At 43.2% G+C, this 27,981-nt stretch overlaps 1 protein-coding gene across 5 annotated transcripts in view; it reads left to right on the plus strand.

Moving 5' to 3' along the window:
- mctp1b (multiple C2 domains, transmembrane 1b) overlaps positions 1-27,981 on the plus strand; it is a 92,656-nt gene that overhangs the window by 16,001 nt on the left and 48,674 nt on the right. For all 5 annotated transcript variants that reach the window (XM_080765892.1, XM_080765893.1, XM_080765894.1 and 2 more), the window contains exons 2-3: positions 10,328-10,448; positions 12,708-12,850. In XM_080765892.1, coding sequence (XP_080622018.1) covers positions 10,328-10,448; positions 12,708-12,850 — 264 coding nt within the window. The remainder of the gene's footprint in view (positions 1-10,327; positions 10,449-12,707; positions 12,851-27,981) is intronic.

Here is a 27,981-nt window from a genome sequence, read left to right on the forward strand (position 1 = left end):
ACACATACGAGTTTGTAGATCTGCTATTTTAGAAAAATCGTGAAAATGTGGATGTGCAAATCTTTGAATATATATTATATTTTTTCAGAGTGAAAGTTTTTTACTCAAATCTTTGCTTCTGGGAAGGGGGGGGGGGTCCCTGGAAGTACATATTTTCAGATGGGGGTCCGCGGCCAAATACAGATAATTCTGGGAGTCCTTGACATGAAATAGTTTGAGAACCACTGACATAGAAACATATACTGTAGGCTTTTCAGAAAACTGTCAGCATTTAGAAGGCATTATTTTGTACTAGAATCGAACTCGGGTCAAAATGTGTTTAAATGTTTAGAGGGGGCACCCGGATTTGAACCAGGGACCTCTTGATCTGCAGTCAAATGCTCTACCACTGAGCTATACCCCCGTGCTGTCAATACAGAGAGGCAGGACACACTTCTGTGTCCCTTTGTTCAGGACTAGGTCCTCACTCCCTTTGTTTGCATATCAATCGTGTGTGTGTGTGTGTGTGTGTGTGTGTGTGTGTGTGTGTGTGTGTGTGTGTGTGAGAGAGTGTGTGTGTGTGTGTGTGTGTGTGTGAGAGAGTGTGTGTGTGTGTGTGTGTGAGAGTGTGTGCGCACGCGCGTGTGTGTTTTGTCCCTAATCTCATAAATCGCTGGACCAATCAATGCCAGTTGGTCAAGCGAGACATGTTTACGATAACTGTGTTATAGATTACACGTACATGCACACCTAGCTTGGTGGACGGTAGGAAAGCAGGCAGAAAGAACACAGCTATATAATATACAAATATCAGACATCATCATCATCATGCATCATCTCATTCCGGCCAATCGGAATTTGCGTCCTTAACCTTCGTCTTCAATGTCTGTGTTGGGACAAACGCTCAAAGTTGGCCATTCATTATCAATGGCATTCAATGTTTGTATGCCAAAGGTGAACAATCGCAACTACACATGAGCTGAAAAAAATGCAACTACGGTATCAATATTTACCATTTACTTCACAGAAAAACATGCCCAAAGACAAGACTTGCTGTGCTGAAAACTGTCTGTTGAACATAACGGTGTCTCTCTCTTGTACAGCTGTGGAGAAAACCCTTAAAACACAGCAGTTTGATTCTGTTACTCTGTCGGTGTGTGCAGTTCAGTTTTGGTCGGCTCTGAACACAGTAGTACAGTACTGTCTGCATGTTGACGTTAACAGATCCCTGTTAAGTGAACCGTCGTCATCATCATCATCCACATGAAAATATAATTAAGTTAGGACAGTTTAATTAGCTGACCTTAACGGTTTCATTGATTATGATTTAACGTTCTTGTCTATCATGACAGACGTTGTCTCAAGGTCACACGTGACTGTGGTGTGACTATGTTTTACGGTCAGTCTCCAAAGCTCTGCCACAAAGATAGCCATCTATGCCAGTGTCTCTGTGTGTAATAAGTGAGGGGGCACCCGGATTTGAACCGGGGACCTCTTGATCTGCAGTCAAATGCTCTACCCCTGAGCTATACCCCCATGTTATAAGCATGTCTGTCAGATTACATATAATTATGTGGTCCTTTACTCAGAGGCTAGGTCAACTAGTCTTGTTTTAGTTACAGATTTTTAGAGGATTAAAAACATACATACTTAAGCAATATTCTTTGGATATATACGAAAATCGACAGAAAAACCAGTCTACAAGCTCACAGCGCCTTGCATCTCACGATGTGTGTGATTTTGTACATAGAGGCTCATTGGCTGTAACAAAAAATCACACCCGTGTGAAGTTGTGAACTGAATGGTGAAACTCCCCTCTCCCCTTTCCCCTATCCCCCTGCCGCTCTCTCTCTCTCTCTCTCTCTCTCTCTCTCTCTCTCTCTCTCTCTCTCTCTCTCTCTCTCTCTCTGTAATTAGCAGGCAACAGTGCAACACTATCTCTCTCTCTCTCTGTTTCTGGCACAACAGTGCCACTTTTGCCCCTACTGGTACTCATAGTCAAGAATGGACCTTTTGCACAATAAGTATTTTAGCGTTTGGAATCCTGAGATACAGTGGAATACGTCTCACAGGGTTGTGTGTAGATGGTGTGTACAGTAAGAGTATTATTTCTGGCCTGCGGTTATGTATGCACAGTGTCAGTAAATCTGTTGTAATCAGCTTGTAATTCACACACGGACGTCCGTCTCAACACGCCCAGACACTACCTATACTGTACCTACCGTAGTACTGGAATCTGGTTCTCGTTGTTGTCACACAATGAACACTCTATCTGACTCAATTTAACTGTTAAATTGAGTCACACACACACACATGCGCAATTGCGCATACGTGCACGCACACACACACACACACACACACACACACACAGGGCTTTTCAAAGGGGCTGCCGCGAATGTACCTGAGTTGCACTGTACTTAATTCCCGATCTACAGTAGTACACCACATCTCTCTCATCTCATTGTGAGCTTGTAGATCGGCTATTTGTTGGGTGGGGGGGATGGGGCGGCGGTGGCTCAGGGGCAGAGTGGGCCGGATGGCAGTTCGAGACCCTGTGGTGCTCCCCCAGAGTCAGTGTCAAAGTGTTCCTTGAACCCCTAATTGCTCCTGATGTGCTGGTTGGTTGGTGTATGAATGTGTGAGTGAATGTGATGCACAATCTATGTAAAGCGCCTTGGATAAAGGTGCTATATAAATGCACCATTTACCATTTGTGGTCAATGAGGTTATTTTCAATTATTTTGAAAGTTTGAGAACCAGCTGGTCTATCTATAGCATCATCAATGCTGACATTTATTGCGTGAACTGTAATCATACTGTATAACTTCAGTACGAGTTCACAGTGATGCCTCGATCCAGTCCTGAAAAACAATCTAGTCTATTTCCGTTGCACGACACTGGCGTGCAACTCTAAGTATAAAATCAGGCTCCAGGGCTTGGAGGAGAGCAGTGGGTGCTTTGACAAGCTTGTAGTTATACTACTGTGGAACGCACTCCCTCCAGCCCTGCCTGGAATCCTTAAAGATTCCCATGATTTTCCACCCTAAAACATGATCACCTTATTGTTATATTATATACAAGGCAGACCACAACGGAAACACTCTCAGTCTTTTTTTTGTGTATAGTCCATTTGGCGTTTTCTAACACTTTTTGTAACTTTTTTAAAACTGCCTACTTCTATTCTATTTCTGAGTGTAGTTTAGGATGGTGGGTGCAACAGGCAGGGTTTAAAGGAGAATTTCAGACTAGAAGGCTTTCTTCTTACCTTTGTGTGTAGTTGTTACGTCCCCACCAAAGAGGTCCAGGTGTTATTTTGTGCAAAAGCTTCTTATTGGCTATTTCCCCTAATATAAGCCCTCAATGAATTCAATTCAATTCAATTCAATTCAATTCAATTCAATTCAATTGAACTGAATTGAATTGAACTGAATTGAATTGAATTGGGCGTTGGGTTTTAGTGCTAATTCGCTTATGTCCATCGCTCAAAAAAAAAGTATATATCCTCTCTTCATAATGTAAATAGTATCCCAAGCGGCACACTTTACTACTTATTTCGATGGAAATAAGTGAATTAGCACTAAAACCCAACCCCCATTGAGGGGCTTATGGTAGGGGAAATAGCCAATAATGCACTTTTGCACAAAATAACACGTGGACCTACTTTGGTTAGGGACGTAACAACTGGAACGTATAGCCTGCGGAGTTAGTTCATTCAGACAGACAGACATACTGGAGGGGGTTCATGCCATGCTCAAAGGCACATATACTATACTCAAGGGGTTAATATTACTATGTGGGTGTGTTCAGTGTGTGCAAGTCCCACACACGTCATTCGCCGATGCGGCAGTCAGCTGACCAATTGGGCGGGCTACTTAAGCTCACCAGTCGCATTGCTCTTCCTGCCTTCCTCTGCTCATGGTTCCTGGTTGTTATGTGATGTTTTCTCCCAGCAGCACCACCTCTGTTATTTATGATCCCCTTGGGGGTTTTATAATTATTGTATAATCTATCTCCCTGCTCTTAATGTTTTACGATGGTGCTTAATCGCGCCGAGCGGGGAGAAAATGCAGCCGAGCCGAACGCCAAGTCAAATATCATTATGCACACTCATTACTCACTCTGTAATAAATATTGGTTAAGTCTATCCGTGAGTTGTCTGCATGACTGAACTACACATAAAGGTAAGAAAGCCTTCTAGTCCTATATAGCTCTGTGTAGTTTGGTTTGATGTTTCAGCCACAGCAGCTCTGGGTGGAGACCTGTGTTGTTGCATGAGTCTCTCTCTCTCTGCCCTCCATTTCCTGTTTCTACACCGTCCTGCCAAATAACTGTATAAAGCAATAACACCAAACAAAAGAAAAGAAAAACAAAAGAGTTGAAATGATCAGACATTCAGTATTTCAACCCCCAGGATAGCGTAGGCCGTAGGGAGTGATGTAAAGTGCATTTACTTAACCCATTTTGGGGCGGGAACCCCTTTTGGTGTTTTAGAGCATTATATTATACTTTAGCTATTGAAAAATAGCAGATCTACAATCTCATAGTGCGGCACCGAGTGCCGCGCAACAAGCTTGTAGGTCTGATATCTTTGCTTATGGTGGGTCCCTGGAACAACATATTTTTTAGATGGGGGTCGGCGGCCAAATACAATACAATTTTTGGGGGTTCTTGAATGAAAATGTTTGAGAACCACTGACATATAGAAACATGGATTTTTCAAGAAAACTGTCAGGATTTAGAAGAGGATTTTGTAGTGTGTTTTAAGTCGTGTACATTGTTGAGGTACTTTGTCTTTTACCTCACTTGAAACTAGCGTTATCTATCCATTATCTGCAGTGTTGTCATGAGACACTACGAGGTCTGTGATTAATCCTGATGCATTTAGACGACGCGCGCCTCAGGTTCCTGCAACCTCCATTGATTTGTTGTTGTTGCTGTCTGACTGAGTGCTCTGTGTCTCAGTGTCTGTGTGTGTGTGTCTGTGTGTTGCGTGTGTGTGCACTGTGCACGTGCATGCATTGCTCCTAGCATGCGTGATTGGGAGAGAGATGGAGACAGCTAGATTGTGGCCGTCCATTATTGATCGATGATGAGATATAGGATCCAAAAGGAAAGCACGTGTCGCACATCTACAGGAATTCTACAGGTGTTGCTGGTCAAACATACACGTACAATGAAAAGGAAGGGATATACTGCCTCCCCCTGGCCAGCCGGGGCGCCTGATGGAGGGGTGAAGGAACTGGTTGGAATAACGTGTTCCTTCCACGCGCGCTAAGTCCAACGAGGGAAACCCCCCCCCCCCCCCCCCCCCCCCCTGTCAGGTGTAAAGGAGCAACTTGGACACTCGGGCATGAAGGAAGCATGAGTTCAAGTCCGTTGCTCTCCCCAGGTTGGCGGAGGGTGTGTAGAGCCCAGGATCACATTAGATGATTGACACAGGGGTGAGAAATGGGTTACAAAATCGTGGGATAAGAATTATATTAAAAGAAAAAGGAAGGCATGTCCAGTCCACACACTGTGTCTCTGCTCCCAGGACATTTTGATTTGGTACGTTTCCACCCTTAAGGGGTCTTCTTCGTCCGGTATGACGAAGACCTGGCCTGCATGTACGAAGATTGTTGATCTATATGAACATATAATCAGCAATGGAGACATGCTAAGGACTGGGCGGTCACTCACTTCTGATCTATGGATATTATCTTCATAACGAGAAGTCCTTAGTTTATAGATTGTTGTGTGTTGTTGTGGGAAGATCGATGCACCGTTAATTAACCGTTTGCGTGAAGTATAGGCAATACAGTGGTGCACAGTACTGCACTATTCTAACAGTCATTTACTCTGCCCCATCTTTTGCTAGGGTATTGTTGAGTCGTCAATGTCACACTTGTTGTTCTTGGCCATGATGGGACCTCTCAGCCTGGCTTGTGAGAGAGAGAGAGGGAGGGAGGGACAGAGAGAAGTGTCACTCAGGCCCGGTGGGGACAGACCAGAGAGGAGAAAAGCATGTTTTCATTTTGGATTCTAAATAAAGTGCATTCTGACCTGAGATCAGATTCATACGAGGTTTCCACTGGACACACACTGGTCTGATTAACCCATTCTGACCTGAGATCAGATTCATACGAGGTTTCCACTAGGACACACACTGGTCTGATTAACCCATTCTGACCTGAGATCAGATTCTAAAAATGTCAGTTGTTCTTCGATTTTTCAAAAATGGCAGACCTACAAGCTCGTAGCGCGCCACTCGGTGGCGCGCTACGAGCTTGTAGAACTGCTATTTTTCAATAGCTAAAGCATAACATGATGCAAAAATGGGTTCCCGTTCAGAATGGGTTAACAGCTTCACTTTGCTATTGGACAATATAGTTCCCCCCATGCATCACAACACTAAACTGTATTGTGTATGTGTGTTGTACATGTACAGGTAGCCCCTCTCGGAACCCTACATAAAGCTTTTATGAAATTTGATTGTCGCTTTATATAGGGTTCCTGGCCATGCTAAGATTTTCCAATGCGATTGTTGGAACGCGGATATAAACAAACTCAACCTTTCGTCGATCGGCGCGCTATTACCGCGCTTTTTATTGTGTTTGTTTACGGATGTGCGAACTATAAGTACCTTACATACCTCTGATAAAATATCCTGTGTCGCGGAAGCCGTTAAGTATTTTTAATCCATGTTTGATTAAAAATGTCGCTTTGATTTCTTCTTGTTTATTTACCGTTTATTGTACCGCCTCCCGATGTGCGGTTGGCTTTGCGGGCTACGTCCCTGCCTCTGATCTGCTCCGTCATAGCTGTAGCACCACTAGCTAGCCAGATAGGCGGTACAATGAGGTGTCAATAAACAAGGTAGGAAGAAGCGACATTTTTAATCAATCATGGATTAAAAATACTTAACGGCTTCCGCGACACAGGAGATGTGTCGGTATGGTATGTAAGGTACTTATAGTTCGCACATTCGTATGTCAACACATGAATAAACATGGTAAAAGCGCGCAGAATCGTTTCTCATGGCGTGTTTACATTGTATTTGTGTGTGCGTAACTGGCGGCAGCCCAGCGTGAAACAGGACCCAATGTGTAAAGTAATCAAAGTGTCAGAAACTTTACTACATTTGGGTTCTGCTTGCGGGGCTAATGTACAGGGTGGAGGTGGCTCAGGGGTAGAGTTGCCGGATGGAAACCGCAAGGTTGCCAGTTGGAACCCTGTGTGGGCTCCCCCAGAGTAATGGTGTCAAAGTGTCCTTGAGCAAGACTCTGAAAGTCTGAACCCCTAATTGCTCCTGATGGTGCTGGTTGTCGGTGCCTTGCATGTTTTCAGCCCGACGTGAATGTAAAGCCTGTACCATTTATGTCAGCATCTACTTAATACGTATATACGTGATTACGTGTATGTACAGTATACTATACACAACGTGTCAGGTGCCTGTGTGTCTGTGTGTGTGTGTGGAGGGAAGGGGGGTTTATGGGGTATAATAATAATTAAATATTATAGTAGCTATGAGAGGGGTGCTATGTGCAACTGTATGTTTGCGTATGTGTGTACGTGAGTGCGTGCATGCGCGATGCGGGCAGAAAGCCAACAGGCCAGAGAGACGCTATAGCAGAGAGATGGAAATCTCTCTCTCTCTCTCTCTCTCCGCTGGTCCAAAAGCACTCAGAAAGAGGTTTGAGAGAGAGAGAGGAGGGGAGGAAGCTGCACTCGTGTAATTTCCTGTCAGCGGTGTGTGTGTGTGTGTGTGTGTGTGTGTGTGTGTGTGTGTGTGTGTGTGTCCCGGGGGACAACTTCATAGTACAGCTCAATGGGAACCTTTTCGCTGTGAGAGTGGGGCTGCCTGTTAGAGAGATATATAGATGCTGTTGTTTAGGTGGGGCGAGCGGAGCGGAGTGGAGCGGAGTGCACGGTGCTTCACCGGTGGAGTATTAGCCCATTCTAGGCGGGAACCCGTTTTTGGTGTTAGCAATTATGTTATGCTTTAGCTATTGAAAAATAGCAGATCTACAAGCTCATAGCGCGCCACCGAGTGGCGCGCTACGAGCTTGTAGGTCTGCTATCTTTGGAAAAATCGAAGACCGACTGACACATAGAAACATAGCTTTTCCAGAAAACTGTCGGGATGTAGAAGACATTTTTTTAGAATCTGATCTCAGGTCAGAATGGGTTAGAGAGCAGGTCTTTACTTATGTGTGGTGGTGGTGGAGGTGGAGGACGTGACAGACAGAGGCATGGCGGTGAGTTCTCTGAAGCGAGGAAGGAAGGAAGGGAAGGAGATTTATGGCGATACATACGAGCTATATATGACTGATGGAATGACTGACCGCTGCACTTCATTCAGGAAGTGTTTTAACCCATTCTGGACGGCAACCCCTGTTGGCTACTTTAGCTATTGAAAAATAGCAGATCTACAAGCTCGTAGCGCGGCACCGAGTGCCGCGCTACGAGCTTGAGTAGGTCTGCTATTTTTTTGAAAGATCGTGAGAATGTGGCGCAAATCTTAGTTTGAATATATATTCTTTCAGAGTGAACGTTTTTTTTTTAACTCAAATCTTTGCTTCTATTGGAAGGTCCTTAATTAATTGGAACAACATATTTTCAGGTGGCGGTTGCCGGCCAATTACATAATACATATTTAGGGGTCCTTGACATGAAATATATAGCGAGAACCACTGATATAGAAACATACAGTAGGTATTCCAGAAAACTGTCGTGATGTAGAAGACATTTTCCACGTCAGTCCTAAACGGTTTAAGAATACCACAGCAGTATAATGAGTGGTACTTAGCAGCGTATATATATACAGTACCTGTGTCCTCCTATCCTGCATGTCTGTGACAGTACTGAGCGTGTCACTATTAATGCATTTCATTATTTATAGCGCCGCAGCTATTCATTGTTCTCTTAATAGCGATTATTCTGTCAATTCCTGTTTTTGATTTAATGGAACAATGGAGAAGTGTTGTTGTTTTGGATACTTATTGTAATGAATGACAATGTGAAAATGTGTTCTAATTGGGGTTTTTTCTTTCTTTCATTCTGTCTTTCTAATCACCTAAATCGGCTAGTCTGATTAACCACTTGTATTTCTTTTTTTAACTTAAGGGACAGTTGGCAAAAATGGAAAATTATTTTCTTATTGAACGACTGAAACGTTGCTCAATAAAAAATAATGCTGTATGAATGAATGAATGAATGTATGAATGAATTAATGATTTTTTATTTATTTACGTGTCTGTCCGACTGACTTTTGCAGCCCATCCCTTTACGGGATTATTCAGACACAATTTACAGTACATTATATTTCCTGTGCCGACACGCTGACACCAAAATATCAAACAAAAGTAAATATCATACAATGTATACATAACATAATCAAGAGTACTGTACAGTCAAGTAATGCATTTTGTCACGATAGAGACTGTAAGTGAAGACAGTGTGCGGAATCTTTTTCTTTTTTTTTTTCACATACTGTACTTCTCCAGTCCCAGTTATCCGACCGTACTGTATGCACCTGTCCTCTGTAGGTGTGCATTTTCTTTCTTCTAAACTTCAGGGAAACCTTTGAATTATTTTTGGAAAAGGTCTACACAACACAGCATTGCTTTTTTGGGGGGCGGGAACCCCTTTTGCCGTTTTAAGCATTATGTTATACTTTATATATTGAAAAATAGCAGATCTACAAGCTCGTAGGTCTGCAATTCTTTTGAATAATAGTGAAAATGTAGTACAAATCTTTGAATATATATTCTTTCAGAGCGAACGTTTTTAACTAAAATCTTTGCTTCTGGGAGGGTCCCTGGAACAACATATTTTCAGATGGGGGTCGGCGGCCAATTACATATAATCTTGGGGTTCCTTGACATGAAAATGTTTGAGAACAACTGACATAGAAACATGGGGTTTTCCAGAAAACTGTCCAGAAAATGTACTTTGCAAGTATATATATATTTTTTAAAGCAACCAACTTTCCAATGCTTTAACTGAAGTATACACACGTTTGACTTTCACTTTGAGTTATATTTGACCAGGATTATCTCTATACTTGTAGGGTTGAGCACTTTGCCATGCAATCACTGACTGACTCACTGTGTCTGAACTCTTCCATTCCCAGAGCATGGGCGCGCCGGGCACCTCGGGGGTCAGTCCCGACAGATCTCTGACTGACTCATCTTAACTCTTCCATTCCCAGAGCATGGGCGCACCGGGCACCTCGGGGGTCAGTCCCGACAGATCTCTGACTGACTCATCTTAACTCTTCCATTCCCAGAGCATGGGCGCACCGGGCACCTCCGGGGTCAGTCCCGACAGATCTCTGACTGACTCATCTTAACTCTTCCATTCCCAGAGCATGGGCGCACCGGGCACCTCCGGGGTCAGTCCCGACAGATCTCTGCCCAGCTCGGAGATGTACAAGCTGGACATCGAGCTGAAGAAAGGACTCAACCTGGCCATCCGCGACAGAGGAGGTACGTGTTTGTGTCTCTGCTTTCTGTTACAAGTTACAATCCGAAAACCTTTTATTTGTGTGCTATTTATTGTGAGCTAGTTATAGAGCACCGAAGTCCTGACGTCACTGTCGGTATAGAGGGCGTCAGTCCCCAGGTTCATGTATTTTTTATTTGCATTTAAAATCCCCATTTTAGATCTCTTCATATAAGAACTGCGTTTGAAAAATAAACCGATCATCCCGGCCTTTTCGCTCGTATGGATATGAAGCATCGACTGAAGGTGGAAATGTACAAATAATATACCCAAAGAGTAACAAAATAAGCGTTAGAAATGAGTCAAACAACCCAGAGACTACATTTCCGGGTAGGCTGCAACTGAATGTTAATTACGTTTATTTTTATTTTATTGATATATATAATTTAATGTTTCGTGGTTAGTACGAGTCGAGTCACCACCAGCTGAGCTTACGTCAATGAGGAATCTCAGGAACGCAATGTGTTTGTTGACAGCTGGGCGTGACGTATATTAGGACATCATTAACGACACACAGCCACCCCCCCCCCTGACAGAAAGGCCTGAGTGGTCGGTTTATTTTTCAATCACAGTTCTTATATGAAGCGATCTAAAATACCCCTGTGGGGATTTCAATGCAACTAAAAAAAAATACATGAACCTGTGTACTGGCGCCCTCTACTGACAGTGACGTCAGTCTTCGGTGCTCTATAGTTCAGCTTTTATGCAAGGTGCATTTCATTCATCTATTCTCACACACCGACAGTGGAGGAAAGGACACTTTGACATGGATAGTTCAATTTTGTTTAACTTAAGTTGTATGAAATACTTGCCATGTAGTGGTTGCAACTATATTAAACCTGTTTGGTAGCCATAAACGTCTAAATGTCTAATTGCCAATTAAGTACCAATTATATTCTTTATTTATTTTTGAAATTCCTCTAATCTGGTGTACAGGTGATGACATGCACATTACATGCATAATAGATTACAAATTATTTCTTTCTTTATAAGGGGAGAATTGGCACTCAGAGCCTAAACTGGTGACCACCAGGTGGCGCTGTTAATTGATGTTGTCGCTATTGACCTTACAAGTGAAGTGATCAATTATTTCACTCCTCGTTTGTTAAATCTTTAGTTTATAGGGCATAGCAGTGGGCGTGGTTTTCTGGTTCCACTGAAAAATCTGCCATTCATTTTTCCCAATAGAGGAATAAATATATATTTATATCAATTATTCTAAGACTGGAATCAAGCCATTCAGGATCCTGGTGAATCGTGACTATATAAAACCTTTGATTGGGAAAAAAATAAGAAACAAATTAGTATATCATAGAATAAAATATATTTTTTTTTTTTCTCCACAGAATCAAAGGTTTTACGTTGATGATTCACCAGGATTCACCTGTTATGACCAATCCATCAATCAGTGGATCTCACATAGCATACTTTAAGTTCTCATTTATTGGTATCGCACTCACGTTTCACGGTTTAAGTACGCCGAGCGTTAAGAAGTCACCTTTGGCCGAATCAGCGCCGCCCGAGTTATGTACAGTTTGTACACCGAGGACAGAATCGTAAATCATCGAGTCTCGGTAGCTCCGAGACGGCATTTTGTTTCTGACTGGGGGACCCCGCCCCGCCCCGCCCTGCCCTGCCACAAGAGAGCGCGGAGGGGGAATTGACGAGAACGAGCACTCCTTTTTCAATCTGACTGTTGTTTTCAATCTTACCACATTATACATAATTAATGTTATATTATCACTGGAATCTGTTGTTTTCAATCTTACCACATTATACATAATTAATGTTATATTATCACTGGAATCTGTTGTTTTCAATCTTACCACATTATACATAATTAATGTTAAATTATCACTGGAATCTGTTGTTTTCAATCTTACCACACATCTGATCATGAGTACAATATAAATGCTTCCGTCATACAGTCTGGAGCAACGGAAGCTCTGATCATGAGTCAAATATAAATGCTTCCGTCGTACAGTCTGGAGCAACGGAAGCTCTGATCATGAGTAAAATATAAATGCTTCCGTCATACAGTCTGGAGCAACGGAAGCTCTGATCATGAGTAAAATATAAATGCTTCCGTCGTACAGTCTGGAGCAACGGAAGCTCTGATCATGAGTCAAATATACATGCTTCCGTCATACAGTCTGGAGCAACGGAAGCTCTGATCATGAGTAAAATATAAATGCTCTGGAGCTGAAGATGAAACTGTGACAGTCTAGTGTTTGGTGTTCCAGGTACCAGCGACCCGTACGTGAAGATGAAACTGAACGGCAAGGAGGTTTTCCGGTCCAAAACGGTCCATAAGAACCTGAACCCGGTGTGGGACGAGAGGACCAGTGTGGTGATCGACAGCCTGACCGAACCGCTCTATCTAAAGGTAATGCACCACACAAACACACACACACACACACACACACTACACCTCCACCACACACACACACACACACACACACTACACCTCCACCACACACGCACGCACGCACGTACGTACGTGCATGCCCACAAAGCATCTCATTTCTGTGTGGTTGACATGGCGTAGAACCCGATAGGTAGACTGGAGATCAGGTGTTTTTTTTTGGGGTTACGCTGATTGGCTGAACGGGCTGTCTGTCAACGCTGTAGTCCCGTAACCGTAACCAGAGATCAGACTCCGTAACCAGAGATCAGACTCATGGATGGAAATGCGATTTCTCTGACGTGGCCCAAAAAAACCCGGCAGAAATGTGGATTGAGCAAATCATAACAATTTACTCACTGGGAGATCTAAAGGTCTTTTGACGAATGACTGTGAGCGATCAGATCCTGATGATATGATATGATATAACACTGATATGATATGATATAGTACTTTATTGTCAGTTCACATTGAAATTTGTCTTGCGACACAGCAGCCAAGTATGCAGAACACATATACACACATTTGACATAACACAAAGAAACAAGGCAATTTACATACATAAAGACATGAAGACAAGAGCAATATCCACCGCTTAGATTACCCCGTGGCTACTACAACTCCTGATTAAGCCTCAAGGTCGACTGGTGGACAAAGGACCTCTTTAGTCTGACCTTATTGTATGCTGGTACACCATATCTCCTTCCTGAAGGTAGCAACCTATATTCTCCATACAACACGTGCTTAGTATTAGAGGTGATATTCCTTGCTAACCTTAGGATGCTGTTGTCATACGTGGATGTATAAAGTTTCTGAAGTTGTTGTCCAACAATCTTTGAACAAATGTTCAGTTGTTGCAGCAGTTGTGACTTTAGAGCTGAGAGTTTTCTGAAAAACCCATGTTTCTATGTCACTGGTGCTCAAACAATTATTAGTAATTGGCCGCCGACCCCCATCTGAAAATATGTTGTTCCAGGGACCCCCCAGAAGCAAGGATTTGAATTAAAAACGTTCGCTCTGAAAGAATATATATTCAAACATCTGCGCCACATTTTCACAATTTTTCAAAAACAGCAGATCTACAAGCACTGAGTGCCGCGCTATGAGCTTGTAGATCTGCTATTTTTATAGCTAAAGTATAGCTAAAGTATAAAATAATGCTTAAAACAATGGGTCAATGAAAAACGATATCGGAACTGCCAAAACTGCTAAAATGGCAACTATACTTTAGAAACAAGCCCAAATAAAGAACTACACTTTAGAAACAAGCCCAAATAAAGAACTACACTTTAGAAACAAGCCCAAATAAACAACTACACTTTAGAAACAAGCCCAAATAAAGAACTACACTTTAGAAACAAGCCCAAATAAAGAACTACACTTTAGAAACAAGCCCAAACTAAAGCACAGTAAATATTTGCAAGCACCTTCACAGAAAAACAAGTCCAAACTAAGTCACCATAATTTATAAATATAGCAGTGGCTCACAATACCTCAGCCTGCTGGCCTAAGAGTCTAACATCTTACCCCAAATCAGAGGGAGTTCCCTGTGGCTTAGTGGTTAAGATGTTGGCTCTCCACACGGGAGACCCGGGTTCAAGTCCCATGGGTTGAATGTGGCAGATCCCCGTGTGAGGTCAAATGGTGGGTGAGTGTAGCAGAGTGCCTCACAACCTCATCCTGATGACCTGAGAGTCCAACATCTCCCCCGAGTCACAGGGAATTCCCTTTGGTTTACTGTTTAAAGGGTTAGTTCAGATCTTTGGACTTAAAGCTGTAGGAAATAGAGCGTTGCAGTCCCGCCCCCCTTTCAGAACAACGAGGGCACCAGGAAATATTTCTCCATGCCCTTTATTTCCTTTCTAATTATTTGTTCGGCCCCAAAAGATTGTGTTTGTTGTCATGAGTTGGCTTTGTCTGAGGCTTAAAAGGTCTTTAAATAAATACTTTATGAAACGTCTATGGGAAAAATGAATGGGAAATGCTTTTCCAGGTCTGTCGTCGTCATGAGGGTGCGGGACTGTGACGCTCTATAGTCTATACTTTAGAAAGAAGCCCAAATAAACAACTACACTTTAGAAACAAGCCCAAATAAACAACTACACTTTAGAAACAAGCCCAAATAAACAACTACACTTTAGAAACAAGCCCAAATAAACAACTACACTTTAGAAACAAGCCCAAATAAACAACTACACTTTAGAAACAAGCCCAAATAAACAACTACACTTTAGAAACAAGCCCAAATAAACAACTACACTTTAGAAACAAGCCCAAATAAACAACTACACTTTAGAAACAAGCCCAAATAAACAACTACACTTTAGAAACAAGCCCAAATAAACAACTACACTTTAGAAACAAGCCCAAAAAAAAGCACAGTCAATATTTGCAAGAAACTTCACGGAAAAACAAGTCCAAAAAAACCCCTAACCCTTACCCTGAAAAACTAACCCAAGTCCAAACTAACCCTTATAAATATAGCAGAGGCTCACAATACCTCAGCCTGCTGGCCTAAGAGTCTAACATCTTCCCCCAAACCAGAGGGAGTTCCCTGTGGCTTAGTGGTTAAGATGTTGGCTCTCCACACGGGAGACCCGGGTTCAAGTCCCATGGGTTAAATGAAACCCTTTCCCCGTGTGAGGTCAAATGGTGGGTGAGTGTAGCAGAGTGCCTCACAACCTCATCCTGATGACCTGAGAGTCCAACATCTCCCCCGAGTCACAGGGAATTCCCTTTGGTTTACTGTTTAAAGGGTTAGTTCAGGTTTTTGGACTTAAAGCTGTAGGAAATGGGGCGTCCCAGTCCCGCCCCCTTTCAGAACGACGAGGGCACCAAGGACTCTAATTTAGGCCCTTTCTGAAACCAGTCCCTTGACTTGAAGTGCTCTCGGGAGGTTCCCTCGTCAGGAAGTGCCCCTTCAGCTGAATCAAGTTCCCTTGATTAGGGTGCTGGGTGTAAAAAACTGTTTGGAAATACACTCGTCGTATGTCGTGTATCGTGTATGTTTGTGTGACATGTGGATTTCATTAATATGGAAAAAGGAAATACAGCGTATTGTGTGATTTCATTTATAGTTTTTCACGGTGGGGTAAATAAAGAGCCCTTGTGAACATCAGTTGGAGCGTTGTCTATTCTGCATCGGATGAAGATTGTTTAGGAGCAGTTTATTTATCATTTATTTGTGGTGGTTCTTCCATTTGTAGGTCGCGGTTTCCATGCGGACAGAGAGCAGGGCTGCACAAGGCAATGGAGTCTAGATCGGCACAGACTCGCTCTTGAGGGCTTTATATGCCACTTCCACTCAAGGCTGCTTGGTTTCGGATGACACTTAATATGGCGCAGCCTCGCGTGAACGTGCATATCGAGGGCGAGTGGCGAGGAGCTGGTTTCAGAAAGGGGGTAACCCTAACCCTAAAGAGGACGAGAAGCGAAGACCGTACGGTGGACACCATGTTGCTCCCTGGAAGGGATAGTCCTTGGAGGGCACCAAGAAATAATTACCCATACATTTTTTCCCCATAGACGTTTCATAAAATATTCAATTAAAGACATTTAAGCCTTGGACAATTTGTCAAAAAAAAGAAACATTGGGCCGAACAAATAATTAGAAAGAAGAAAATAAGGGCAGTGTACAGTACTTTTATTTTTTACACGAGCATTGCATATTTCAGCAGGTCACCAATTTCACCGTAACATCACCATGCTGGTGTGACCGAGTGGCCAAGACTTTGGGTATTGGAACCTCTATTGGTGTTTTAAGCATTATGGTATGCTTTAGCTATTGAACAATAGCAGATCTACAAGCTCATAGCGTGGCACCGAGTGCCGCTCTACAAGATTGTAGGTCTGCTATTTTAGAAAAATCGTGAAAATGTGCCTGAAATCTTTGAATATACAGTATGTTCTATCACAGCGAACGTTTTTAAATCAAATCTTAACATATTTTCAGATGGGGGGTCGGCGGCCAATTACATATAGTTTTTGGGGTCCTTGACATGAAATATTGAGCACCACTGATATAGAAACATAGTTATTTCACTGTCAGGATTTAGAAGACATTTTTTTAATTTCGACGTCGGGCCTAAATGGGTTAAAGAGAGTAAAACATATTGTACACTTTAGCCCCAAAAAAGCAGTCAATATTTGTAAGCAACTTCACAGAAAAACAAGTCCAAACTAAGTCGCCGTAATTCATAAATGTAGCAGTGTGTGGCTCACTAAAAGTCTACCATCTTCCCCCAAATCAGAAGGAGTTCCCTTTGGCTTAGTGGTTAAGATGTTGGCTCTCCACACGGGAGACCCCGGGTTCAAGTCCCATGGTTGCCTAACCCCGTGTGAGGTCAAATGGTGGGTGAGTGAGGCAGAGTGCCTCCCAACCTCATCCTGATGACCTGAGAGTCTAACATCTCCCCCGAGTCACAGGGAATTCCCTTTTAGTCCGCCAGCCGAGGTGGAAGGGTGGGAAATTTAGTATTCCTTTCGCTTTAAGTAGCATGTCAAACTAGGAGGTTTTCATGATTCTGAATCCATTCCAATCATTAGTTTTGCACGAAATACACTCCTTGGACGAAATACACGGCCATAGACATCATGACAAATGTGATGAGGTCAGCACATTTTGGGCACATTCGGGAAAGTTGCATGTCACATGCTACTTAAAGCAAAAGGAAAATTTGACAGTTCTGCTTGCCACAGGATGTTAATGATAGGATCACAAGAAACCCCTATAAAAATGCCCAAAACTGACAGCCGGTCAGCAAGTGGATTCATGAATGTATGTATATACTATATAGAGTAGACAATATTTTAGGCCAATAAAAAAATACTATATACCAAATTTCCCACTTTAAACAAAAGACTGCCGGACTATTTGGCTTAGTATGCAAAATACTAGCAGTGCCTCAAACACAACCTCAGCCTGCTGGCCTAAGAGTCTAACATCTTCCCCCGAATCAGAGGGAGTTCCCTGTGGCTTAGTGGTTAAGATGTTGGCTCTCCACACGGGAGACCCGGGTTCAAGTCCCATGGGTTGTATAACTGCACCTATTCCCCGTGTGAGGTCAAAGGGTGGGTGAGTGTAGCAGAGTGCCTCACAACCTCATCCTGATGACCTGAGAGTCCAACATCTCCCCCGAGTCACAGGGAATTCCCTTTGGCTTACTGTTTAAAGGGTTAGTTCAGGTTTTTGGACTTAAAGCTGTAGGAAATGGAGCGTCCCAGTCCCGCCCCCTTTCAGAACGACGAGGGCACCAAGGACTCTAATTTAGGCCCTTTCTGAAACCAGTCCCTTGACTTGAAGTGCTCTCGGGAGGTTCCCTCGTCAGGAAGTGCCCCTTCAGCTGAATCAAGTTCCCTTGATTTGGGTGCTGGGTATAAAAAACTGTTTGGAAATACACTCGCCCTCCTTGTGCAGAAACAGGAAACAGACACCATTCGTTGGCATCGTTGCCATGGTTACCATCATGATATTGACTTACCTGTTTAGTTTGTAGCTATATTGCATTGAATCGTGTATGTTTGTGTGACATGTGGATTTCATTAATATTATGGAAAAAGGAAATACAGCGTGACTCATGTCATATACATCCATGGTGTTTATAAATCATTGTGTTAAAAGTTGTTTTGTTTGTGTGATTTAATTTATAGATTTTCACGGTGGGGTAAATAAAGAGCCCTTGTGAACATCAGTTGGAGGCGTTGTCTATTCTGCATCGGATGAAGATTGTTTAGGAGCAGTTTATTTATCATTTATTTGTGGTGGTTCTTCCATTTGTAGGTCGCGGTTTCCATGCGGACAGAGAGCAGGGCTGCACAAGGCAATGGAGTCTAGATCGGCACAGACTCGCTCTTGAGGGCTTTATAAGCCACTTCCACTCAAGGGCCGGTTGCTTGGTTTCGGACGACACTTAATATGGCGCAGCCTCGCGTGAACGCGCATATCGAGGGCAAGTGTGTAGGGTGAGTGGCGAGGAGCTGGTTTCAGAAAGGGGGTAACCCTAAACCTAAAGAGGACGAGAAGCGAAGACCGTACGGTGGACACCATGTTGCTCCCTGGAAGGGATAGTTTCCCCATAGACGTTTCATAAAATATTCAATTAAAGACATTTAAGCCTTGGACAATTTGTCAAAAAAAAGAAACATTGGGCCGAACAAATAATTAGAAAGAAGAAAATAAGGGCAGTGTACAGTACTTTTATTTTTTACACGAGCATTGCATATTTCAGCAGGTCACCAATTTCACCGTAACATCACCATGCTGGTGTGACCGAGTGGCCAAGACTTTGGGTATTGGAACCTCTATTGGTGTTTTAAGCATTATGGTATGCTTTAGCTATTGAAAAATAGCAGATCTACAAGCTCATAGCGTGGCACCGAGTGCCGCTCTACAAGATTGTAGGTCTGCTATTTTAGAAAAATCGTTAAAATGTGCCTGAAATCTTTGAATATATATTCTATCACGGCGAACGTTTTAAACTCAAATCTTAACATATTTTCAGATGGAGGGTCGGTGGCCAATTACATATAGTTTTTGGGGTCCTTGACATGAAATATTGAGCACCACTGATATAGAAACATAGTTATTTCACTGTCAGGATTTAGAAGATTTTTTTTAATTTCGACGTCGGGCCTAAATGGGTTAAAGAGAGTAAAAAAGGTAAAAACATATTGTACACTTTAGCCCCAAAAAAGCACAGTCAATATTTGTAAGCAACTTCACAGAAAAACAAGTCCAAACTAAGTCGCCGTAATTCATAAATGTAGCAGTGTGTGGCTCACAACTAAAAGTCTACCATCTTCCCCCAAATCAGAGGGAGTTTCCTTTGGCTTAGTGGTTAAGATGTTGGCTCTCCACACGGGAGACCCGTGTTCAAGTCCCATGGTTGCCTAACCCCGTGTGAGGTCAAATGGTGGGTGAGTGTAGCAGAGTGCCTCACAGCCTCATCCTGATGACCTGAGAGTCCAACATCTCCCCCGAGTCACAGGGAATTCCCTTTTAGTCCGCCAGCCGAGGTGGAAGGGTGGGAAATTTGGTATTCCTTTCGCTTTAAGTAGCATGTCAAACTAGGAGGTTTTCATGATTCCGAATCCATTCCAATCATTAGTTTTGCACAAAATACACTCCTTGGACGAAAAACGGCCATAGACATCATGACAAATGTGATGAGGTCAGCACATTTTGGGCACATTCGGGAAAGTTGCATGTCACATGCTACTTAAAGCAAAAGGAAAATTTGACAGTTCTGCTTGCCATAGGATGTTAATGGTAGGATCACAAGAGACCCCTATAAAAATGCCCAAAACTGACAGCCGGTCAGCAAGTGGATTCATGAATGTATGTATATACTATATAGAGTAGACAATATTTTAGGCCAATAAAAAAAGACTATATACCAAATTTCCCACTTTAAACAAAAGAAGTCTGTCGGCTGCCGGACTATTTGGCTTAGAATGCAAAATACTAGCAGTGTGCCTCAAACACAACCTCAGCCTGCTGGCCTAAGAGTCTAACGTCTTCCCCCAAACCAGAGGGAGTTCCCTGTGGCTTAGTGGTTAAGATGTTGGCTCTCCACACGGGAGACCCGGGTTCAAGTCCCATGGGTTAAATTCTCCGGCCCTTTCCCCGTGTGAGGTCAAAGGGTGGGTGAGTGTAGCAGAGTGCCTCACAGCCTCATCCTGATGACCTGAGAGTCCAACATCTCCCCCGAGTCACAGGGAATTCCCTTTGGCTTACTGTTTAAAGGGTTAGTTCAGATTTTTAGGACTTAAAGTCCCCTTTTGGAACGACGAGGGCACCAGGAAATAATTCCCCATTATTTTTTTCCCATAGACGTTTCAAAATGTATTTATTTAAAGATCTGTAAGCCTCGGACAAAGCCAAATCATGACAATAAACACTCTTTTTTTTGAAAAAAATAATAAAAGTGTTGTACCCTGGCCTGCCCTTCTTTCTAATTATTTGTTCGGCCCAAAACAATTGTGTTTATTGTCATGAGTTGTCACGGTCCGAGTTGGCTTTGTCTGAGGCTTAAAAGGTCTTTAAATAAATAATTTATGAAATATCTTTGGGAAAAATGAATGGGAAATGCTTTTCCAGGTCTGTTGTCGTCATGAAAGGGGACGGGACTGTGACGCTCAATACTTTAGAAACAAGCCTGAATAAACAACTTCACTTTAGAAACAAGCCCAAATAAACAACTACACTTTAGAAACAAGCCCAAAAAAAGCATAGTCAATATTTGCAAGAAACTTCACGGAAAAACAAGGCCAAACTAAGTCACTAATAATTTATAAATGTATGTGCCTCAAACACAACCTCAGCCTGCTGACCTTAGAGTCTAACATCTTCCCCCAAATCAAAGGGAGTTCCCTGTGGCTTAGTGGTTAAGATGTTGGCTCTCCACACGGGAGACCCGGGTTCAAGTCCCATGGGTTATGCCAGAGCCCCTTTCCCCGTGTGAGGTCAAAGGGTGAGTGAGTGTAGCAGAGTGCCTCACAACCTCATCCTGATGACCTGAGAGTCCAACATCTCCCCCGAGTCACAGGGAATTCCCTTTAGCTTACTGTTTAGACCCAAGGCTGATTCTAAAAAAAAATGTGGTTCTCAAACTATTTCATGTCAAGGACCCCCACAAATTATATGTAAAATTACTGTTCCAGAAAGCCGTCAGATGTACAGAATGATGAATGTTGGAAATATGCACTTCCAAACAGTCACTTCTTCTGTACCATCCGGCCATGTTAGTTATAGAAGCAGCTTTGTAGCATGTGTGCGCAATATCCCTGATTAGTGTGTGTGTGTGTGTGTGTGTGCACACACACACACCTGCACCTCATTACTTGCATCACACCACAGGGCTTGTTACAGAAACCATGTCACACATTCTGAATGGCTGTTTTTTTGGGCTTTACATAGCACGCCACGACAGAATAGTTGATCTCATAACTAAGGACATTTCTAAACACTTTGCACTGTCTGTGAGAATGTACAAACATTCCTGTGTCAAACCTTCCATGTTTCAACTCTGTACTGAAAATACTGACATTTTTGCACATCTCTCTGCTAACACACCAGATGTTGTTGTGGTCAATGAAGAGAACAAATCAGTTTTCATTCTTGAAATGGCCTGCACCTTTGACTCTAGCTTAGAGGAAGCCTTTATGACTAAGGTCATTAAGTACCAGCCGCTCCTCCAGTCCATCATTGAACTAGGCTATAGGTGCAATCTATATGTGTTTATCTTCGGCAGCCTAGGACATGTACACAGTTTGGTCGTAAGAGGCTTCCAACAACTTGGGATGCCAAAAAAAGCAGCCAAACGGCTTGCGAAATTCTGTGCAATATCTTCCACTATCGGTAGCCGCCAAATATGGCGAAGACGCTGTTACCTGTACCCCTGAAGGGTGTGTGGGTATTTGTTCGGGATTTGCTGACTGCATTCTGTACGGCACCTTGTAAATATTTGTGTCCTTGTATTTGTATCTCTTATGTGGACATAAATAAATGATTAAAATGTGTGTGCGTGTGCATGCGTGCGTGTGCGCGTGCACAGTCAGTGCCCACGTGTATATGCAATTAGTACAATTATAAATTAACATGACATTTTTAAACTAGCAAAAAGCGATGATAGAAATAACTAGAAGTGCACTCTGTCGAGTGCATACTTGCTTGTTGCACACTAGTAGGCCATAAATGGCCAACTAGTGCGCAAGCAGAGCGAGCAAGTACTTTCGACCGCTACAAACTGTCAACCAATTACATATACATATACTATGTATATGTATATATGTAATTTGTCCGTCCCAGCCAACCCGCCACTTTTTATGCGTATGCACCGTCCCAGCAAATTGTGCCTGATACGGCAGTGGTGCCAGATTACATACATGTATACACAGGAGCATTACCTTTAATCCTCCCAACACTAAAACATATGGTCATTACGTCACCATCGAAAACCAATTACACTCTGGCATTGGGTCCTTTAATCCACATATTTCTTACCTCATCATTGAGAGCTAGTTATACATATACTATATGTAATTTGTAAATTGATTATACTGGCTGTCTGCCGGCGTCTCTTCTGGTACAGCTGGTGGATGGAAATGAAGCTCCTCCCACGCGGCAGAATCCTGCTGGGGCAAGCTTTAAAAGGAATCTGGCCGACGTGCTCAGAAAAGCACAGTCAATATTTCTAAACAACTTCACAGAAAATCAAGTCCAAACTAAGTCGCCATAATTCATAAATGTAGCAGTGTGTGGCTCACAACTAAAAGTCTACCATCTTCCCCCAAATCAGAGGGAGTTCCCTGTGGCTTAGTGGTTAAGATGTTGGCTCTCCACACGGGAGACCCGGGTTCAAGTCCCATGGGTTAAATTCTCCGGCCCTTTCCCCGTGTGAGGTCAAATGGTGGGTGAGTGTAGCAGAGTGCCTCACAACCTCATCCTGATGACCTGAGAGTCCAACATCTCCCCCGAGTCACAGGGAATTCCCTTTAGCTTACTGTTTAGACCCAAGGCTGATTCTAAAAAAAATGTGGTTCTCAAACTATTTCATGTCAAGGACCCCCACAAATTATAAGTAAAACTACTGTTCCAGAAAGCCGTCAGATGTACAGAATGATGAATGTTGGAAATATGCAACAAAGAGTCACTTCCAAACAGTCACTTCTTCTATGCCGGCCGGCCATGTTAATTTAATAGAAGCAGCTTTGTAGCATGTGTGCGCAACGTCCCTGATTAGTGAGTGTGTGTGTGCGTGTGCATGCGTGCGTGTGCGCGTGCACAGTCAGTGCCCACGTGTATATGCAATTAGTACAATTATAAATTAACATGACATTTTTAACCCATTCTGACCGGGCACCCATTTTGGTGTTTAGCATCATGTTATGCTTTACCTATTGAAAAATAGCAGATCTACAAGCTCATATCGCGCCACCGAGTGGCGCGATACGAGCTTGTAGGTCTGCTATTTTTGAAAAATCGAAGAACGACTGACATTTTTTAAAATCTGATCTCAGGTCAGAATGGGTTCATCAGACCAGTGTGTGTCCAGTGGAAACCTCGTATGAATCTGATCTCAGGTCAGAATGGGTTAAACTAGCAAAAACCGATGATAGAAATAACTATAACTGCACTCTGTCGAGTGCATACTTGCTTGTTGCACACTAGTAGGCCATAAATGGCCAACTAGTGCGCAAGCAGAGCGAGCAAGTACTTTCGACCGCTACAAACTGTCAACCAATTACATATACATATACTATGTATTATGTATATGTCATTTGTCCGTCCCAACCCAACCCGCCACTTTTTATGCGAATGCACCGTCCCAGCAAATTGTGCCTGATACGGCAGTGGTGCCAGATTACATACATGTATACACAGGAGCGTTACCTTTAATCCTCCCAACACTAAAACATATCGTCATTACGTCACCATCGAAAACCAATTACACTCTGGCATTGGGTCCTTTAATCCACATATTTCTTACCTCATCATTGAGAGCTCATTGAGAGCGTAGCAGTGTTCCTCACAACCTCAGCCTGCTGACCTAAAACTCTAACATCTTCCCCCAAATCAGAGGGAGTTCCCTGTGGCTTAGTGGTTAAGATGTTGGCTCTCCACACGGGAGACCCGGGTTCAAGTCCCATGGGTTAAATGCTCGGAAACCCTGTGTGAGGTCAAATGGTGGGTGAGTGTAGCAGAGTGCCTCCCAACCTCATCCTGATGACCTGAGAGTCCAACATCTCCCCCGAGTCACAGGGAATTCCCTTTTAGTCCGGCAGCCGAGGTGGAAGGGTGGGAAATGTAGTATTCCTTTCGCTTTAAGTAGCATGTCGAACTAGGAGGTTTTCATGATTCTGAATCCATTCCAATCATTAGTTTTGCACGAAATACACTCCTTGGACGAAAAACGGCCATAGACGTCATGACAAATGTGATGAGGTCAGCACATTTTGGCCACATTCGGGAAAGTTGCATGTCACATATGCTACTTAAAGCAAAAGGAACATTTGACAGTTCTGCCTGCCACAGGATGTTAATGGTAGGATCACAAGAGACCCCTATAAAAATGCCCAAAACTGACAGCCGATCAGCAAGTGCATTCATGAATGTATGTATATACTATATAGAGTAGACAATATTTTATAGGCCAATAAAAATATACTATATACCAAATTTCCCACTTTAAACAAAAGAAGCCTGTCGGCTTCCGGACTATTCGGCTTAGTATGCAAAATACTAGCAGTGTGCCTCAAACACAACCTCAGCCTGCTGACCTAAGAGTCTAACATCTTCCCCCAAATCAGAGGGAGTTCCCTGTGGCTTAGTGGTTAAGATGTTGGCTCTCCACACGGGAGACCCGGGTTCAAGTCCCATGGGTTGAATGCCAGCCCCTTTCCCCGTGTGAGGTCAAAATGGTGGGTGAGTGTAGCAGAGTGCCTCACAGCCTCATCCTGATGACCTGAGAGTCCAACATCTCCCCCGAGTCACAGGGAATTCCCTTTGGCTTACTGTTTAAAGGGTTAGTTCAGATTTTTAGGACTTAAAGTCCCCTTTTGGAACGACGAGGGCACCAGGAAATAATTCCCCATTATTTTTTCCCATAGACGTTTCAAAATGTATTTATTTAAAGATCTGTAAGCCTCGGACAAAGCCAAATCATGACAATAAACACTCTTTTTTTGAAAAAAATAATAAAAGTGTTGTACCCTGGCCTGCCCTTCTTTCTAATTATTTGTTCGGCCCAAAACAATTGTGTTTATTGTCATGAGTTGTCACGGTCCGAGTTGGCTTTGTCTGAGGCTTAAAAGGTCTTTAAATAAATAATTTATGAAATATCTTTGGGAAAAATGAATGGGAAATGCTTTTCCAGGTCTGTTGTCGTCATGAAAGGGGACGGGACTGTGACGCTCAATACTTTGGAAACAAGCCCGAATAAACAACTTCACTTTAGAAACAAGCCCAAATAAACAACTACACTTTAGAAACAAGCCCAAATAAACAACTACACTTTAGAAACAAGCCCAAAAAAAGCATAGTCAATATTTGCAAGAAACTTCACGGAAAAACAAGGCCAAACTAAGTCACCATAATTTATAAATGTATGTGCCTCAAACACAACCTCAGCCTGCTGGCCTAAGAGTCTAACATCTTCCCCCAAATCAGAGGGAGTTCCCTGTGGCTTAGTGGTTAAGATGTTGGCTCTCCACACGGGAGACCCGGGTTCAAGTCCCATGGGTTGAATGCCAGCCCCTTTCCCCGTGTGAGGTCAAAAGGGTGGGTGAGTGTAGCAGAGTGCCTCACAGCCTCATCCTGATGACCTGAGAGTCCAACATCTCCCCCGAGTCACAGGGAATTCCCTTTAGCTTACTGTTTAGACCCAAGGCTGATTCTAAAAAAAAATGTGGTTCTCAAACTATTTCATGTCAAGGACCCCCACAAATTATATGTAAAACTACAGTTCCAGAAAGCCGTCAGATGTACAGAATGATGAATGTTGGAAATATGCAACAAAGAGTCACTTCCAAACAGTCACTTCTTCTATGCCGGCCGGCCATGTTACTTTAATAGAAGCAGCTTTGTAGCATGTGTGCGCAATGTCCCTGATTAGTGAGTGTGTGTCTGTGCATGCGTGCGTGTGCGCGTGCACAGTCAGTGCCCACGTGTATATGCAATTAGTACAATTATAAATTAACATGACATTTTTAAACTAGCAAAAACGATGATAGAAATAACTAGAACTGCACTCTGTCGAGTGCATACTTGCTTGTTGCACACTAGTAGGCCATAAATGGCCAACTAGTGCGCAAGCAGAGCGAGCAAGTACTTTCGACCGCTACAAACTGTCAACCAATTACATATACATATACTATGTATATGTATATATGTAATTTGTCCGTCCCAGCCAACCCGCCACTTTTTATGCGAATGCACCGTCCCAGCAAATTGTGCCTGATACGGCAGTGGTGCCAGATTACATACATGTATACACAGGAGCATTACCTTTAATCCTCCCAACACTAAAACGTATCGTCATTACGTCACCATCGAAAACCAATTACACTCTGGCATTGGGTCCTTTAATCCACATATTTCTTACCTCATCATTGAGAGCTCATTGAGAGCGTAGCAGTGTTCCTCACAACCTCAGCCTGCTGACCTAAAATTCTAACATCTTCCCCCAAATCAGAGGGAGTTCCCCGTGGCTTAGTGGTTAAGATGTTGGCTCTCCACACGGGAGACCCGGGTTCAAGTCCCATGGGTTAAATTCCGGTAAATTCCCCCTGTTGCCTTTCCCCGTGTGAGGTCAAAGGGTGGGTGAGTGTAGCAGAGTGCCTCACAGCCTCATCCTGATGACCTGAGAGTCCAACATCTCCCCCGAGTCACAGGGAATTCCCTTTAGCTTACTGTTTAGACCCGAGGCTGATTTTTTTTTAAAAGGCTTCTAAATCAGACAGTTTTCTGAAAAAACATTATATGTAAAACTACTGTTCCAGAAAGCCGTCAGATGTACAGAATGATGAATGTTGGAAATATGCAACAAAGAGTCACTTCCAAACAGTCACTTTTCACTTCTTCTATGCCGGCTGTGGGCATGTTGGTTATAGAAGCAGCGTTGTAGCATGTGTGCGCAATCTGCATGTAGCATGTGTCCCTGATTAGTGAGTGTTTGTAAGTGTGCGTGCGTGCGTGCGTGCGTGCGTGCGTGTGCGTGCGTGTGTGCGTGCGTGTGCGCGTGCACAGTCAGTGCCCGCGTGTATATACAATTAGTACAATTATAAATTAACATGAGATTTTTTAACTAGCTAAAAACTGATAATAGAAATAAAGACCTGAAGGCAAAAACAAGGGAACAAAACAACCCAAAGTGATAGTTGTGAACTGCAACAGGCTCCACTAAGGGCCCTGCAGCTCTCCCTCAGACAGCCTGGGCACACCTCAACCTCCATGCGCAGCCAAAAGAAGCTGTCTGCCGGCGTCTCTTCCGGGTTTTTAGACCAGCTGGTGGATGGAAATGAAGCTCCTCCCACGCGGCAGAATGCCGCTGGGGTTCAAGCTTTTCCAGGAATCTGGCCGACGTGCTCAGAAAAGCACAGTCAATATTTGCAAA

This window comes from Protomyctophum bolini (assembly GCF_963924005.1).
Source record: "Protomyctophum bolini genome assembly, chromosome: 6".
Taxonomy (NCBI): domain Eukaryota; kingdom Metazoa; phylum Chordata; class Actinopteri; order Myctophiformes; family Myctophidae; genus Protomyctophum; species Protomyctophum bolini.